The sequence below is a fragment of the Phyllobates terribilis genome, unplaced genomic scaffold (assembly GCF_046119375.1).
Source record: "Phyllobates terribilis strain yellow unplaced genomic scaffold, ASM4611937v1 Scaffold_2__4_contigs__length_985480577, whole genome shotgun sequence".
Lineage (NCBI taxonomy): Eukaryota > Metazoa > Chordata > Amphibia > Anura > Dendrobatidae > Phyllobates > Phyllobates terribilis.
In genome coordinates, this window is record NW_027362762.1 from 435143576 (window position 1) to 435163938 (window position 20363).

The 20363-nt window shown below is 43.4% G+C and overlaps 1 protein-coding gene across 6 annotated transcripts in view; it reads left to right on the forward strand.

Moving 5' to 3' along the window:
* RAD51C (RAD51 paralog C) overlaps positions 1-20363 on the forward strand; it is an 84812-nt gene that overhangs the window by 9827 nt on the left and 54622 nt on the right. For 5 of the 6 annotated variants that reach the window (XR_012283123.1, XM_073665368.1, XM_073665364.1 and 2 more), the window contains exons 3-5: positions 2649-2815; positions 5133-5266; positions 16215-16346. Coding sequence is in view for 5 of the 6 variants with exons in the window: in XM_073665368.1 (XP_073521469.1) it covers positions 2649-2815; positions 5133-5266; positions 16215-16346 (433 nt within the window). In the remaining variant the exon portion in view is untranslated. The remainder of the gene's footprint in view (positions 1-2648; positions 2816-5132; positions 5267-16214; positions 16347-20363) is intronic. The other variant, XM_073665367.1, reaches the window with a different exon arrangement.

Here is a 20363-nt window from a genome sequence, read left to right on the forward strand (position 1 = left end):
ATTGAGCGCTTCTGGAGCTTTCCTGCTTTGATGGTCTCAGCTGTTCAATGTTGTCCGCTCCTCTCTATTACCCTATTATTCTACTACTCTATTATATACTCGCCTCTGGCCATCAGGAATTGCCAGTGTTAGTTTCACACTGCCTGATTCTGGAGTTGGAGGTGTTGGTTGTTTGAGGAGGCGTTTGGAGTGTTGTTCTAAATACTGTTGCTTGGTGATTTGTTTGTGTGCACATCCTCATCCTCCTCTATTTGGTTTTTCCTTCCTTTACTTCCCGGTGTTCTGCTCTGTTTGTGAGTGCATATTTGTATGATTGGTATTTTCATTTATCCCTGTACGTCTTTCCTTGTTAGTTTGGTTTGTGTTTTTTTTATACACTACAACTCCCCACTTCCCTGGGTGAGGGAGGGGACAGATGAGGGCTGATTTAGGAGCTCAACAAGGCACGTGGCCCCGGCGTCTTCACCATCAGAAATAATCCGGGGAGTAGGGATAGATAGGGCGCCCCTAGCTTTAGGGATAGGGAAGGAGCCCCTAGCCCCAGTATATCTTACAACAGTGCCGTGACAATAGGGAGACAGTTATCATAGAAGTGATCATATGCTGCACAGTCTTTCCAGGGGAGGGTGAGGAAAGTACAGTTTGTTTTTTAAAACAGCAACTAGGGGACAGGGGTTTTTGAAACGGGAAAACTCCTTTAACGCTTCCAACCTCTGCTGCTTGGCTGCAACTCAAACTGTCAAATCAGTCAGTAAGGATTTAGGGCACTTTTACCTGGTGATATTTTGCATCAGTACTTGTTAACAGGAGTGGATCTAAAAGACAGAAGAGACGAAAGTGTTGCAGTTATTATTTTTCTGTGTTTGTTCCTTTCTGGTTTTTAGCTTACAAATACTGATGTCAATTACTGCCCAAAATACTCACTGTGTGAATGAGGCGAGGAAGCTGCTTGTAATACTGTAATATACTGTAAGTCCTTGTTCCGAGGATGAGTGCACACTTGCAGGTGCTGTGATGTAATGCTTGTCTTCTGTTCTCTTTTCCATCACACTCCCCAGAGCAGGGGCAACCCCTGGGGCAAAGCTGCTGCCGACATATGTCTAGACATATAACTCAGTGATATGTGATTGACCCCAACTCCCAAACAGAATGAAGCACACAAAATAAATACACGAAGCATTGCAATTAGGTGTCAAACGTTTTCAACTTTATTTAAATTCACATGACACCAAAAATGGCACAACCCCCGACTCACAAAGAGTCACCCTCCAGCACTCAGGAGAGGAAAACCACCTGTGGAGGAAACCTCTGGGGAACCATGGCTGGAGGATTGCCCTTCCCTTGGGCTTAGAGAGTTAGGGCCGATATATAACAGATGTAACAGCAGAGTTTTAAACTTTGCACACTTTACCAGATTTACAGAGAATGACATAACAAATATAGACTATAAATGTGATAAACTGGATGTGGGAGAGATCTGGCTGCGATATCTGTCACCACATTGACTGCTAGAACGAATTTAGCTGATCTGATTGTCCAGGTGGATGTATAATTTCTCCCTTACAGATCCAGATCCGACTCAAGAAGCTGGACACTCAGTTACACTGATTGTTCATTATGGATAACCCCTAATAGGATAAATAGCCCTTCCTCCTCCCCCTCCCAATTTATCACCCATTAAAGTCATAGATTTGTCCATGAAGTCCCAAAGGAGAGCTGCTCTGTGTATAGGGTGACAGAAGGGGATCCTGTGCTGGGGATCCCCCTCTTTCATCTTCTCATGCTCTGGGAGTGTCTAAAGCAGACAACCCCTTTCCCTGCTAGAACCTCCAAATTACACCAAGGTTGGCACATTACGTAGGGTGGTCAAGCTCAAGGTCCTCAGGTGCATCAGCAATGGCACTGATCATGGCAGTGTTCCCTTCTTTTATGGAATCTTCTTTATGACACTTGTTTATGACCTCATACCAGTTGTCATGGTTACTGCAGGGGCTATTACTGATGCAGGGCCCAAGTATTAACCCTTTCATCATTGGTAATTCACTTTTCATTATAGAGGCAAATAACAGCACCTGTTACCAAGCAGGCGCCTCATTATTATGACTTCCTTTAGGCACCATTAGAAATACAGATTACAGATTATATGTGCAAATGTTTCAGGAGTGTTTTGCACTTTTTAGATACAGAGATCGGGCTTATAACTAGCACTTTACAAAGAAAATAATTAAGAGGAAATTACTTGTAAAATAATATTATATGGAAATGAATTTCAAGCATTTTCCTAATGTACATTCCACATAGTTGTATAGTTTGAAAAAAGACCTAGGACCATACAGTTCAAACTATCTTCAAAGTTATAAATTTTCTATTGCTAGATTACTTTTACCACAGAATTTAAACCAGAAAATCAAAACACAGAAAACTATGATGGAATGGCATTCTCTTTCCAATTTCACCACACTTGGATTTTTTTTTCCTGTTTTTCAGTCCATTGAATAGTAAAATGAATAGTATCATTCAAAACTACAAGTCGTGCTGTAGAAAAACGGCTTCTCTTACTAGAAGGGGAGTAAAAAAAATGAAAAACGAAAATTGTCTGCACCAATTAGATTCAGAGAATGCATGGTTTCTCCTTTTGTCTTTTCCAGCATGCAGCTTGCCGTTGATGTCCAGATCCCAGAGTGCTTCGGAGGTGTTGATGGTGAAACGGTGTACATTGACACAGAGGGCAGCTTCATAGTGGAGAGGCTGGTGGACATTGCCAATGCTTGTGTTCTGCACTGCAGCCTTATCACACAGGCTCATCAGCAAGATGGTAGGTGTGGGAGAAGAAGAAACATTCAAGGGCAAATCAAGGAAGAAAGTTCTATATGGGTTTTTTTTAATTTATGCAGCACTAGGCTAGTAATAAGTGAATGGCTGGTTTACCACATATTTAAATATTTTTTTAATGCAGTATAATTTTATTTTAGGTCCTGTTAAATCTGAAACGTGGTGACATACAAATGCACAGTAAAGTCAGTGTTGCACTGTAGAAATTATAGTTATGCATAACATTGGAATAAAAAATAGCTTTACACAGAATAGTTTTACAAATAACTAGATTGTCATTCATTGAAGGAAACCTGTCACCTCCAGATATAGTTTTAATCTGCAGGTTAACCGTACTTAAAGGGGTTTTCCCACAAACAAAAGTTAATTTTAATCAATGGCTGTGTCTGACCGTGTACTTAACATGGTTTGATTATACCCCATCTCCTGGGCAGGGAAGGAAGAAAAAGAGTATACAGACAGGACAACACAGGATTGCAGCTAATTTCTGCACCATTTCTGCATCTCTTGGCAGGAAAAACGCACCTTCAAAAAACGCGCATGCGTTATTGCAGTGCGTTTTTGACTGTAAGGCCACGGCCCCACTATCAGTATTTGGTCAGTATCCGGTCAGTATTTTTTCTCAGGAGTGGGAGCCAAAACCAGGAGTGGGCGATAAATGTAGAATTGGTGACTTGTTTCTATTATACCTTTTCTCTGATTGTTCCTCACCTGGTTTTGGCTCCCACTCATGAGAAAAAATACTGACCAAATACGGATAGTGGGGCCGTGGTCTGAGGAGTGAAGTCAATGGTGAAAAACGCAGGCAAACATGTATAGAGAATTGACATGCTGCAGATTATTTTCTGCACCAAATCTGCAAGTTAAAAATAAGCAATGTGTGCATGACGCTTAATTATGGAATCAGTCAGTTGTTCAGGTATAGGGTAACACCACACAATAGTAGCGATAACGACAATAACAACAATGCAACAATTTCAGTATCCTAATCTATGTTCTATCTAGCTATCTGTCAGTGTGGACGGCGTTTTATGCTCTGCTGCTGCAACTCCACTGGCATCTTTTGCAATGGTAGGCCCGTCACTGCAATAAGTCCTTCAGGCACTTCTAATGATTATACTGGCACTAACAGGGGTCACTGGTGTTTCCCACTAGGCCACAAGTCCTTAGTAACAAGTCACTTAGTACCCTGTGTGTGTTCCTCAATCTGGCCAGCCTCTGTCCCTTCTGCAACCCGGCCTGTGCCCTGTACCGTACGTCTACGCTGTAAGTAACGGCCAGGTTCACTCTTGTCCCCTGTTCATCATGGCAGACATCTGGCCGCATGCGATGAACAGCGTTCGACCTTCGGTGTTAGACCTGGTATCGGGTCTTAACTGGCAAAGACTGGACTTTGGGTCTTGACCGTCGCACTCTGGATTTCAGATCTTGACCGGTGCAGTCTGGGCTTCGGTGCTTGGCCCTCGATGTCCCTCTTGTCTTGGTCTCCAGCCACTCTTTGGTCGCTCTGCCTCTGTTTCACCTCTCCAACGTGCTCCCTCTTTCACTATTTAGCACCAACTGACTTCCCACCTTGGTACTTTGGACTTTTATATTTGATATATTTGATAACTGCGCCACAGCTACCACCTGACCCGGTGCTCTCTTCAGGCTCGTCCTTCCAGAAACGCTTCCTCCATTTTCTGGTTCTACCTTATTCGGTTTGCTCGGCAGGTGGCGACATTTGGTCACACATGCCATAGAACATTGATGAATCACATGTTTGGTTCCCCTCCCCCTTACATATGGACAGTGAGCACAGAAATCTTCCAATAAGTGGTGTGGATGGGATTATTCAGAGATCAGAATACCGAGCACTGGTAAATCTGCAGCAAAATAAATAGCGATTTTATAAAAAAATATAGAAAGTAGCCCAGTAAGTGATACAGTGCTGGAATCAGGGTCTCTGCCCCTACATCATGTTGCTCTTGGAATAGGGTGGAAAAAACCTGGCGACAGATTCCCATTAAAAAATGAAAATTGCATGGAATATTTAAGGCATGATAATTATAAAATCAAACTCACAATGTGCACACCAGAACTACTTTCATTGTTATCTAGTAGACTCCTAAAACCTTTTAAAATAGGACCGTTAGAGTTATTTTCAGGCATTTTTACTTACACTGAAAAACTCCTGGCGGTGACCCATCTGATCTCTTAATCTGAGCTTTTACAGATAGAAGTGCATCATATACTACTTAATGAAGACAATGAGCATGCCTATAATGAACTATGTTATTTTTTTATTTCTATTTTGTCAGATCAGAAAATAGCTATGCAGAGGTTCACTCTCAGCAACATACTGTCAAACATTCATTACTTCTGCTGCCACAACTATGCTGAGCTTCTTGCACAGATACTTGTCCTTCCAGACTTTATAGCCCAGCATTCAAAGGTAAGGTGCCCATGTGTATAAGGAAAGTATATACAATAGTGTCATTCATTGTCAATCATTGAGTCGATGGGGATTTTTTTCTTAATCACATATTGTACTTTTTGATTTCTACGTAGTATGTTAATGTCTTTTTATAGAACTGTCATTTCCTTACCGATTCGCTCTTGTCCAGTTTATACACACAAAAGAGATCAATATTTTACTTAAAACAGTTATGAGATCAATATGAAGGACAGGTGTGTAGGATTCCCCTTTTCTTCTACGGAACTTTTTATATCAGCCAGCAGAGGGCGCTATTGCAATATGCATTCTTTCATTATTTTTCTTACTCTCTGGCCATTGTATTCACAAATGTAATGTCATCTAAAAATGTTGCTATTTATTCTGTGATTCTTAAAGAGTACCTATCACTTCTGAAAAAAAACACCAAATGTGAATATAAATGAAATGATAAGATGTTTCCCAAATACACATCATTAGCAAATTTAGATTTTTTTCCTCAATATTTAGTAAATATAAGTAAAATCTAAGTTCTCACAATTTGGTGAGATTCTGTTCTCTGGGAGATGCCAACTGTGAGGGTGAAGAATGACTTTCTAAAGCATCTGAATTCTAGAAATGACTTTGAGTTCAGATTTGGTCATGATTCAGGGTAGACTTATCAATGTGCTTGTTTTGATGTTGCTAGTCCCTGGACTATAATTGTGAGAACCTATTCACATGCTCTTCTCAAAAAAACCCTAAAGGTAAAGTGCAAACATCGTTAAAGGGAATCTGTCAGGAGGTTTTTACTGCCTCATCTGAGATGAGAATAATGTAGGCAAAGGGAAGCTGAATCCAACGATGTATTACTTAGTTTAGAAGCTGAATCCAACGATGAATCACTTAGTTTGCTGGGTGCAGCCGTTCTGGGACAATCAGAGCTTTAAAATTTTGTATTTATCAGAGCTGATAATGCTGCCCCCGCACACACCAGGCTCTCCTTGTACAAAGTCCATAGACAGTGAGCTGCTTATCACAGGAGGGGGCGTAGCCAGACTAGTCCAGCAATGGTAATCTCTTAGTGATAAATCCTTCACAGTTAGTAAACCACAGCACGCACTTTGACAAGTGTCACATCCCTGAATTCTGTGTTTCAGTCTCTATCTACTGCTGTCTTCAGATTACATAGCAAAAACCTGCTGACAGATTCCCTTTAAATAATCAATGTATCCCCAATAAGTAACAAAATCAACAAAAGCCAAATTAGACAACAATTTTGTTCACCTCTCGACAGGAGCTTGAACTTTTTTGAAAATAGAATACTATTCTTTTAGTTATCGGCTATGTAATAAGGTGTCCCTTTGTATTATACAGCCCAAATAAACGAGGCGGATACAACTGCTTATAAAGGGTTAATCTACTCAAGGAGGAAATAGCTGCTTGATAAGGGTTAATCTGAGTATCTCACTACATACACAAACGCACGGCTCTCAAAAGCTACAGTGAAGAGAAGACTAAGGGGATTTACTTTTATTACTGCTTCTTCTAGCCTCCTCCTGCTGCTCATAAGTGAAGCAATGTAAGATCACTTTCTATGTATTATCACTACATCCATCATGAAGACAGCAGCTCACATCCTCCCAATGTTTACAAGCTCCCTGAGTGGCATCTGCTAGCTCAGAAGCTGGAAGTCTCCCAAAACTGTCAAAATAGTGAGACAGTGGAGAGCCCAACTCCAATCGACTCTCATCTCCTACTCACCAATTTAGAGAGAAAATATTTTATTTTTCCTAGTCTTTAGTATTTGGATTAATATTTAAAGATGGGATAGGTCCTCTTTAAACTAATGTGGATATATTCTTTAGTGGATTTGTAAATGCTGATAACTTTGAGGATTTTAAAGGAAGACAAATATACAAATTGCCTCTTCAGAGAAAAAAAGGACTTGCCCTCTATAGCGCCACCTATTGGAAGCAGCAATCCTACAAGTCTCAATCGAAGACAATCCTTTTTAATATAGAAGCTGACTCATGGATCAGCAGATCACTTTGAGTCTGGCTTCTGTAATACCTGACGATCTGCTGTTAATGGAGGCGGAATACAGTTCATGGGCAGGTCTGCAAAACAGAGGGATGCTCTCACCTTTAGGTAAAGCCTCATTCAGACATCCGTGAGTTAGATATGTGTTATTCGCGGATAGAACACATTCCCATTATGTTTTTTATCTGCGTCATGGATCAAAATCACCCATACTAGTGTCTGGATCCATGAAAATAATGGACAGCACACGAATGACATCAATTCGCAGTCTGTCTGCTGTCTGTGATTAATATTGCTATGTATAGGAGAAGCTTTGCAATTTTATTTTATCATACATGAAAATGAGTGATGGTAAAATCTGACACACTGACTAAGCACAGATGAATATTACATGAAAACTACTGATCACACACGGACAGGTTTTTTTTAGACTGATGTCTGAAAAAGCCTTATAAAAAGAGGTTTCCAAGAAGTGGACCCATTCTTTTATGGCAGCATAGTGGCTAGGGTTGTCTTCATAAGAAAACCCCTTTAAATATGCTTTCGTTTAACAAATCCTTCAATTATATTCTTATCAGAACTTGATTAGGCAGTGACAAGAAAATCGAATCTTGTTCTAGCCCAAAGCATTGGTGCGTTCATCTACAAATAGGTGACCTGCATCACAATGGCCCAATGTAACCTTGGTTCAGTACACTATGGTTTGTCCCATGCCTTTTTGTATACAGTAAATTTGAACTTGAGCGAGCTAAGGCTTGTACAATGGTGTTATGGGCTACAAGCGGCCTACGGGCACAACTGTATAGCAATAGCTGCATATCACTAATTTCAGTTAATCTTTCACTTCAGTAGGAGGTGCAGTACCCTATCACGACCAATGCACAGTACGCCCTGTAACAGCTGATCGATTGGGATGCCGGTTGTCAACCCCATCACCAATCTGAGTTTGATGATCAATTCTAACAGCCGTTCATCAAAATCCTAGTCCTAGAGTCTCGGACCACGTTGGGGGCATTACTACAAGATGGGGACCATTATTACAAAGCAAAGGACTTTATTACAGGACAGGAGTCGTTTTTACAGGACGGGGGACCATTAATATAGGTTGAGGGATATTATTACAGGATTGGGGACATTATTACAGCATTGGAGATATTATTACAGGATTGGAAACATTATTTCAGGACAGGGGACATTATTACAGGACGGGGACATCATGCGGAGGCTACCTTGTTTTGGTTGATGGGTATACATGAATTGGCCAATTTATGCGCTAAGAGCCTTCATTTTTTGTAAGTACATTTTATTTAGCAATGATGCGGTTTAGCTCTTATGTTCTCAGTGTCTGCATATGTCTTGGCCCTTACAGTGTGCTGCTGTGCTTTCTTATTGTATATTATGCAGTCATTGCAGCGTGCACCTGTTCACACTATATGGAGGTGCTGGTCAGGTTTGTTTTCTTGGGGACAATATTACAAACTTGGGGACATTATTACAGGACAGGAGACATTTTTACAGGCTTGGGGACATTATTACAGGATGGGGGCCAGAATTGCTATAAGGGGCTAATTGTAAAACAATAACATTGTATGGGGTCGATTGGGGGACAAAAAAAGCAAACACTTTAAAAAAAAAATATTCAAAATAAAGTATGGAAAAAAAAAAAACTGAAATATTTGGCCACTAAAAATGCTGTTGTATGTAAAAACTGGAGTAAAAAGAAGACCTATGCCATAACCCATATAATAAACACCATTAAATCGAATAAAAAACACGTCAAAATGTTCTCTAGAAAAATAATGGTATCACTGAAAAGGTAATCTTATCTCGCAAAGAACACGGTCCTTCATATTCAAATTTTTTCTGTGTGCGGCCCATTTATTTGGCTGAGTGAGACCTCTGATCTAGACAAACCCTTTAAATGTCAGCTATAACTATTACAAAGTGATTCTGCTTTCTGCAAATAGTGCAGTCATTGTATGATGAAAAGTATTTAACTCTTATATGTATAAGACCTCATATGATTGTGTGATACTGGGCACTCGTTTGATCATCAATCACATGACCAGTAGACAGTGAAGGTTCCAGGTCAGAGACTGCAAGCACAGATCTTAAAAATTGGGAATAATTGATACACAAAGTTTACTAGAAACTCGTGTGACCCTTATTCTCATAAATGTTAACACCCCTCCTAATTAGTTCTAATTGGCTCTAATGCTCGTTAATTCATTAAGCCTTTTCTATTTCAGTGTTGCAGCCACATTTCTAGAGATCTTCTTACACTTTACATATTGTAATTCATGATTTCATATTGTGCACTGTAATTCAGAATTGCAGTCTTCAGCACTGTCACAGTGACTGCAGCAAACAGCTGGAAATTCAGTCTGGCAAGGTTGATTTTCAAAGATCTAGCATAAGTCTTAGAGCCATATAGTGATTAAACATGGACAATAAAATCAGGCTGGTTACTTCAACCAGCAAATAAATGCCATGTGTTTTTAGGGGTTATGTCATGTTGGGTCCAGTTGTTCCCAGATTGGAAGTACCGTATAAGAAATATGTTAACATATACATTAATCTAGAGCAGGGGTCTCAAACTCAGGCTGGGTATATGGGCCGCACACGGAAAAAAATTGAATTTGGGGGCCCGCATTCTTTGCATGACAAAGTGACATTTTTAGTGATACCATTTTTTTTCTATACACCTTTTGAACTGGTCCTCATCTTGTAGTAATGCCCCATCCTTGTCCTCATCTTGTGGTAATGCCCCATCCTGGTCCTCATCTTGTAGTAATGCCCCATCCTGATCCTCATCTTGTAGTAATGCCCCATCCTGGTCCTCATCTTGTAGTAATGCCCCTTCCTGGTCCTCATCTTGAGGTAAATGCCCCACCCTGGTCCTCATCTTGTAGTAATGCCCCATCCTGGTCCTCATCTTGTAGTAATGTGCCCCATCCTGGTCCTCATCTTGTAGTAATGCCCCATCCTGGTCCTCATCTTGTAGTAATGCCCCATCCTGGTCCTCATCTTGTGGTAATGCCCCATCCTGGTCCCCATCTTGTAGTAATGCCCCATCCTGGTCCTCATCTTGTAGTAATGCCCCATCCTGGTCCTCATCTTGTGGTAATGCCCCATCCTGGTCTTCATCTTGTAGTAATGCCCCATCCTGATCCTCATCTTGTAGTAATGCCCCATCCTGGTCCTCATCTTGTGGTAATGCCCCATCCTGGTCCTCATCTTGTAGTAATGCCCCATCCTGGTCCTCATCTTGTGGTAATGCCCCATCCTGGTCCTCATCTTGTGGTAATGCCCCATCCTGGTCCTCATCTTGTGGTAATGCCCCATCCTGGTCCTCATCTTGTAGTAATGCCCCATCCTGGTCCTCATCTTGTGGTAATGCCCCATCCTGGTCCTCATCTTGTAGTAATGCCCCATCCTGGTCCTCATCTTGTAATAATGCCCCATCCTGGTCCTCATCTTGTAATAATGCCCCATCCTGGTCCTCATCTTGTAATAATGCCCCATCCTGGTCCTCATCTTGTGGTAATGCCCCATCCTGGTCCTCATCTTGTGGTAATGCCCCATCCTGGTCCCCATCTTGTAGTAATCCCCCATCCTGGTCCTCATCTTGTAGTAATGCCCCATCCTGGTCCTCATCTTGTAGTAATGTGCCCATCCTGATCCTCATCTTGTAGTAATGCCCCATCCTGGTCCTCATCTTGTAGTAATGCCCCATCCTGGTTCCCATCTTGTAGTAATGTGCCCATCCTGGTCCTCATCTTGTAGTAGTGTGCCCATCCTGGTCCTCATCCTGTAGTAGTGTGCCCATCCTGGTCCTCATCTTGTAGTAGTGTGCCCATCCTGGTCCTCATCTTGTAGTAGTGTGCCCATCCTGGTCCTCATCTTGTAGTAATGCCCCATCCTGGTCCCCATCTTGTAGTAATGTCCCATCCTGGTCCTCATCTTGTAGTAATGCCCCATCTTGGTCCTCATATTGTAGGAATGTCCCCATCCAGGTGGTCATATGTTCCCATCCAGGGGACCATAGTGCACATAACAGAGAAAAAAAATATTCTTCTCACCTGTCCTCCGTTCCCTCGGCTTCCTTCTGCACATGCAGCATGCAGGTACCATAGACCCCTTGACAATCGCGGCCCTGTCCAGAAGCCACCTACATCAGCGCTTTAGTGCAGTGTATTGCCGCGCAGAGACCGGCTCTGTGCAGAGCAATACCAATGCCACTGACACGCGCAGATGTCAGCTGCTGGCCTCTGATAGGCCAGCGGCTGGCATTGGTATTGCTCTGCAGAAAGCTTGTCTCTGCGCGGCAATACACTGCACTACAGTGCTGATGTTGGCGGCTCCTGGACCGGGCCGCGATTGCAGTCTACGGTGTCTGCGGGCCGCATGAAACAGCCGGAGGGGCCGCATGCGACCCGCGGGCCGCGTGTTTGAGGCCCCTGATCTAGAGTATTCTGCAAATGTGAATTTGGTGACTGCTAACATTCTTATAATAAGCCGTAATGGCTACCTTATACCGTATAGAGTTATGGCCAAAAGTGTTCGCACCCTTGAAATTGTTCCAGAAAATGAGGTCTTTTTACATTTCCTGCGTTGAAAACTTTCATCAATTTTTCTCTGCTGTCCACATCCAGGGAGATTAGCTACAGTGCCATGGGTTGTAAGCTTCTTGATTATGCTGCACACCATGGACAAAGGAACATCCAGATCTCTGGAGATGGACTTGTAACCTTGAGATTGTTAATATTTTTCAGCAATTTTGGTTCTCAAGTCCTCAAACAGTTCTCTTCTCCTTCTATTCTCCATGCTAAGTGTGACACACACGGATACACAATGCAAAGATTGAGTCAACTTCTCCCCTTTTTATCTGGCTTCAGGTGTGATTTTTTCATATTGCCCATACCTGAACGAGCATCACATGCTTGAAGCGTAGTTGTTTACCCACAATTTTGCAAAGGTGCCAATAATTTAGTCCCGCCCATTTTTAGGGTTTTGTGTGAAATTATTCCAATTTGCCTTTTTGTCTGAGTGTATTGGAACAATTAAAAAAAACAAAACAAAGGAAATAACCATGTATAACAAAACATGTATAATTGCAATAATTTTCTAAGAGAAATATTTAATTTTCTAGGACAAATTCAAGGCTGCCAACACTTTCAGCCATGGCTATATTAACACTTAATTACTTAAGTACAATTTTGTAGACATTTTATTGTTGCACTATATCTATACTGAAAAAATGAATTGGAATAAGTTCCTAAAGGGGTTGTCCAGTGTTTAACTACAAGTCTGCAGTCACTGTGTGACTGTAGACTTATGCATCATCACATTGCACACTGTGAAGATTCTCTGGTGTCGGGAGCAGGCAATCATGTGACTGCAAGTATGTAATATGCATAGTCCTGGCCACATTCCAACTAGACTGTTTCTGGCCTCCCTCAATACTCTTGCATTGTGCGAGGCCGCGCCCATGTAGTCAGAATGTGGCCGGGAGTATGCATATTGCATATTTGCGGTCAAATGACTGCCTACCCCCGACCCCAGCACCGGAAAAGCCTTACACCGTGCAACACAATGGTGAGGATTCAAAAGTTTGCAGACACATAGTGACATGACTGCAGACTTGTAGTTTTAAGCCCCCGTCTCACATAGCGATATCGCTAGCGATATCGCTGCTGTGTCACGGTTTTGGTGACTCACCAGCGACCTCACCAGCGATGTCGCTGTGTGTGACACTTTGCAACGATCAGGCCCCTGCTGTGAGGTCGCTGATCGTTGCAAAGTGTCCTGGACCATTTTTTGGTCGTTGGCCTCCCGCTGGTCAGCACACATCGCTGTGTGTGACCAGCGGGACCAACGATCTGGCTGGTAACTATGGTAAACATCGGGTTACTAGGGGCACGCGTGCACTTAGTAACCCGCTGTTTACCATGGATACCACTCTGCTACGGTGCACGGAGGCTCCCGCGCACCGTAGCAGAGTGGTATCCATGGTAAACAGCGGGTTACTAGGGGCACACGCGCACTTAGTAACCCGATGTTTACCATAGTTACCAGCCTGCTCCTGCTTGCAGCAGGCTGGTAACGGGAGCAGGACATCGTGGAACGATTCTTTCCACGATATCGCTGCTCCCCTGATCGCTGGTGAGCCCGCCTGTTTGACAGCTCACCAGTGATGTATTAGCGATGCAGCAACGATCCCTGACAGGTCGTATCGTTGTCGGGATCGCTGCTGCATCGCTTAGTGTGACGGGGCCCTAAGACCGAACAACCCTATTGTTTTGTGTTTACAGCGTCTATAAAAACTTGTGTATCTCCATGGCAATAGACTACAAACAACCCCTGCATAGTCTGATTAAATATTCACCCCTCCTTTCATCTACCCCCTACTTTTAGGCTTTTTTAGTTAGCCAGTGTTTGTCATAGATGTGTCAGTGTCCTTCAAAGAGAGCTAACTGATAGAATATAATGTTTCAATCATTTCACATATCCGCTTATTTTTCCTTATTAATGGTCTGCCAAAACAGGAAAAAAGGAGACATGCCCTACTTTGGTGTTTTTTGCAGACAGAACTCACCAATACAAATGAATCTGATAACACGCTGATGACATTCTAGTGCTGTCAGTTTTTGGCTAGGTTCACACAAGCTTATGTTATTCAGTCGGGCACTATACATGAGCGATTTTCTTCTTTTTTTTAATCAAATCTGCATGTGAAAAAAATTGCAGCATGCAGTAGTTTCTTCCATATATTGGATGAGACTTGCCATTCAAGTCTGAGGGCGTGCAAGACAACAGATGCCATACAGAGCCACAGTATAGCATCTCTTACTAAACTCTCCCCTCTCCAATCCGTCCTTAACACAGCAGCCAGGATCATATTCATCGCCAACCGCTACACCGATGCCTCTTCCCTGTGCCAGTCATTGCATTGGTTGCCCATCCAATATAGAGTTCATTTTAAACTTATCACGCTTACCCACAAAGCGCGCCATGCTTCAGTACCCCCCTACATCTCCTCCCTTGTCTCAGTCTACCACCCTACACGTGCCCTCCGTTCTGCAAATGACTTAAAACTAAAATCCTCCATAATCCGAACTTCCCACTCCCGTCTCCAAGATTTCTCGCGTGCTGCGCCAATTCTTTGGAATGCACTACCCAGGACAGTTCAATTAATTACCAATACCCACAGTTTCAAGCGAACCCTAAAAACACATTTCTTTAGACTGGCGTATCGCCTAAACACACTCTGTCCGTCCCAGTTTTCCCCCATATTAAAATCTTCAATTTCAGGTTCATACCAACCATGCACTTAATAGCCTCGGTCAGGACGGTACACATACTGGCAGGCGACCAGTCCATGTATTATTATTTATCCTATTCAGTATATCAAGGCTGCATTATACAATATATGTACTTTTTACCTTTTGTGTCTCCCCCATTTCTTCATAGACTGTAAGCTCGCGAGCAGGGCCCTCACTCCTTTCGATATGAGATATGCTTATTCTGTATTGTCTGTATATGTCCCCCAGAAAATTTGTAAAGTGCTGCGGAATATGTTGGCGCTATAAAAATAAAAACTATTATTATTATTTTCCGTTTGTTTTTGTTTTTTACAGATAAATTGCGATTCTTTACCATAGGAAACTGTTATAGGTCTTGTAAATGAATTTATAGCTGCTGCTGTAAAAAACAAACAGAGTGTGTATGGATTGTACACAGCTCAGGTAACAAGTGAAAAAAATAGAGTTTTCTGGATGAAACTAATTTTTTTTTATACGGTCATGTGAACTTAGCCTTTCGCTTACCAGTGTCTTGGAAAAGCTTGAGAAATCTCTACCAACTTCTTTTTTTATTTGAATACAAGAAAAATAGATGACACACGGATAGTAAAAACTGACACATGGATCAAAAACAAATCCAGCACAGATTAAAAAAAAGTAATGTTTTTTACAGACATGAAAAATCAGTGTCCCGTGGATAAGGCCTTACTAACATACACATGCATTTGGTATGTTCACAAGAAGATGAATACAGATGGAGGGTAATATGACCTCCAGACAAGACTTAACAGAATTTGTAGTCTGTTACCATGTACCACACAGGCCGACATATAAGCTTGCCCATATATACTTCTATGTTTATGTTTTCCACATTAAAGGAAATCTGGCAGCGGGTTTTTGCTATGTAATCTGATAACAGCATGAGGTAGAGGTTAAATAACCAAATGCAACAATGTGTCACATGTCAGGCTGTGTGCTGTTGTTTACTTACAACAAAGGTTTTGTCACCTAGTGATTATCATCCACACTACAGCAGGGCATGCATGCTAGTGTGACTCCACCCCCTCCTGTGATAAGCACCTCACTGTCTATAGACTATGTACACAGAGATCCTGGTGGGGGCAGGGCTAGCTTTCTCAGCTCTGCTGCATTGCTAAATCTAAAAACGCTGATTGTGTCAGAACCTCCGCACCCAGTAAACTAAGTGATACATTGTTGGATTCAGAGTCCCTTTGCCTACATTATGTTGCTCTTAGATGAGGCCGCAAAAACCTGCTGACTGATTCCCTTTAACATGAATGGAGAAACTGGTTGATACAGGCAATTTCCTGTATTTTTGTTGCCAATTGCAAAAAAGATCTGGAACCTGTTCACACAACATGGATTCGAAAAAATAACATTTTTGTTTCGGAACCAGTCTGAAAATTTCAAAACCCAAACTTTCAAAAGATTTTTAGACAAAATTCATCAAACGCGACAATACTGGCAAGACTGTCTGTCTGACGATTTTATGTTTAAGGAAGCATCCTGACTATCCGCTGATACATAAAGTTGTTTTATTATCCATAATAGAATAAAGTAATTTTATGTAACTGTTTTATATCGGTTTTCCTTCTGTACAGATCAAACTGGTCATCATTGATAGCATTGCATTTCCTTTCCGACATTCCTTTGATGACCTCTCCTTACGGACGCGCCTCCTAAATATGGTGGCACAGCAGTTAATAAACATTGCTACTCAACACAAACTAGCAGTAAGTGCATCCATAACATTATTCATGCTATAAAGTAAAAAATATTTTGATCTTTTTTTAAGAGCACATCTAATTTTTCTTTTAAATGTATTAAATATTTAAAGTTTTCATCTATAGGAGTCAATGAGCTTCAGTCACTATTATCCGTGAGTTTCCAAGTTAAATGTTTAAAGTGAAGAAAGTACTGCTGGAATTTCTTAAAATCATTGGAATCCTTTATTAAATCTTCATTAAAATTCCATGTGCATGTCAAAGGTAGACAGTAGCATAATGTTGACAAATTTTGAGCTATCGTTGATCTTAACCATAACATAAATGATACAAACTAAACAGGAAATTCAATATAAAAGCATAAACCTGAAGTGATGCCAAAAATATTTACATACAAAAAAATATCTATATCTATTAATATAATTACCTTGTAATGTCTTCACATCCTGTTCCGTCCAGATGTGTCCGGATCCCAGAATTCCAAGCAGTGGAAGTTCACCGACCTCCATGTTGGGACACCCAAGTAATGGTGTCTCAATATGGAAGCCGCTGGTGGTACCACCAGCTCAACACCGTCGCACCACACACACACTGTATACGCCGTACACAACACACACACACTGTATACGCTGTACGCACCACACACACAATGTATACGCCGTACTCACCACACACACACTGTATACGCTGTACGCACCACACACACACACTGTATACGCCGTACTCACCACACACACACAATGTATACGCTGTACGCACCACACACACTGTATACGCCGTACTCACCACACACACACACTGTATACGCCGTACTCACCACACACACTGTATACGCCGTACTCACCACACACACACACTGTATACGCCGTACTCACCACACACACACTGTATACGCCGTACTCACCACACACACACTGTATACGCTGTACGCACCACACACACAATGTATACGCCGTACTCACCACACACACACACTGTATACGCCGTACTCACCACACACACACTGTATACGCCGTACTCACCACACACACACTGTATACGCTGTACGCACCACACACAATGTATACGCCGTACTCACCACACACACACTGTATACGCCGTACTCACCACACACACACAATGTATACGCCGTACTCACCACACACACTGTATACGCCGTACTCACCACACACACACACTGTATACGCTGTACGCACCACACACACAATGTATACGCCGTACTCGCCACACACACACTGTATACGCTGTACGCACCACACACACACACACTGTATACGCCGTACTCACCACACACACACACACTGTATACGCCGTACTCACCACACACACACTGTATACGCCGTACGCACCACACACACACTGTATACGCCGTACGCACCACACACACAATGTATACGCCGTACTCACCACACACACACTGTATACGCTGTACGCACCACACACACACACACTGTATACGCCGTACTCACCACACACACACAATGTATACGCCGTACGCACCACACACACACTGTATACGCCGTACGCACCACACACACAATGTATACGCCGTACTCACCACACACACACTGTATACGCTGTACGCACCACACACACACACACACTGTATACGCCGTACTCACCACACACACACAATGTATACGCCGTACTCACCACACACACTGTATACGCCGTACTCACCACACACACACACTGTATACGCCGTACTCACCACACACACACACTGTATACGCCGTACTCACCACACACACACACTGTATACGCCGTACGCACCACACACACACTGTATACGCTGTACGCACCACACACACAATGTATACGCCGTACTCACCACACACACACTGTATACGCTGTACGCACCACACACACACACACTGTATACGCCGTACTCACCACACACACACAATGTATACGCCGTACTCACCACACACACTGTATACGCCGTACTCACCACACACACACACTGTATACGCCGTACTCACCACACACACACACTGTATACGCCGTACTCACCACACACACACACTGTATACGCTGTACGCACCACACACACACTGTATACGCCGTATGCACCACACACACTGTATACGCCGTACTCACCACACACACACACTGTATACGCCCCACACACACTGTATACGCCGTACTCACCACACACACACTGTATACGCCGTACTCACCACACACACACTGTATACGCCGTACACAACACACACACACTGTATACGCTGTACTCACCACACACACACACTGTATACGCCGTACGCACCACACACACTGTATACGCCGTACTCACCACACACACACACTGTATACGCCGTACTCACCACACACACACACTGTATACGCCGTACGCACCACACACACACACTGTATATGCCGTACACACCACACACACAATGTATACGCCCCACACACACTGTATACGCCCCACACACACTGTATACGCCATACTCACCACACACACACTGTATACGCCGTACACACCACACACACAATGTATACGCCCCACACACACTGTATACGCCATACTCACCACACACACACTGTATATTCAGTACGCACCACACACACACTGTATACGCCATACGCACCACACACACACACACTGTATACGCCATACGCACCACACACACACACTGTATACGCCGTACGCACCACACACACACACTGTATACGCCGTACGCACCACACACACACTCTGTATACGCCATACTCCCCACACGCACACACTGTATACGCCGTACGCTCCACCACAAACACACTCTGTATACGCCGTACGCACCACACACACTGTATACGCCGTACGCACCACACACACACTGTATACGCCATACGCACCACACACACACACACACTGTATACGCCATACGCACCACACACACACACACACTGTATACGCCATACGCACCACACACACACACACACTGTATACGCCATACGCACCACACACACACACACTGTATACGCCATACGCACCACACACACACACACTGTATACGCCGTACGCACCACACACACACACACTGTATACGCCGTACGCACCACACACACTGTATATGCCGTACGCACCACACACTGTATACGCCGTACACAACACACACACTGTATACGCCGTACGCACCACCACACACTGTATACGCCGTACGCACCACATACACACACACTGTATACGCCGTACGCACCACACACACTGTATATGCCGTACGCACCACACACACACACACTGTATACGCCGTACGCACCACACACACTGTATATGCCGTACGCACCACACACTGTATACGCCGTACACAACACACACACTGTATACGCCGTACGCACCACCACACACTGTATACGCCGTACGCACCACATACACACACACACTGTATACGGCGTACGCACTACGCACACACTATACGCCATATGCACCACACACACTGTATATGCCGTACACACCACCATACACACACACACACTGTATACGCCGTACGCACCACATTCACACTGTATACGCCGTACGCACCACACACACACTGTATACGCCGTACGCACCACACACACACACACTGTATACGCAGTACGCACCGCACACACTGTATACGCCGTACGCACCACATGCACACACACTGTATACGCCGTATGCAACACACACACTGTATATGCCGTACGCACCACACACACACACTGTATACGCCGTACGCTCCACCACAAACACACTCTGTATACGCCGTACGCACCACACACACTGTATGCGCCGTACGCACCACACACACTGTATACGCCATACGCACCACACACACACACACACTGTATACGCCATACGCACCACACACACACACACTGTATACGCCGTACGCACCACACACACACACACTGTATACGCCATACGCACCACACACACACACACTGTATACGCCGTACGCACCACACACACACACACTGTATACGCCGTACGCACCACACACACTGTATATGCCGTACGCACCACACACACTGTATACGCCGTACACAACACACACACACTGTATACGCCGTACGCAC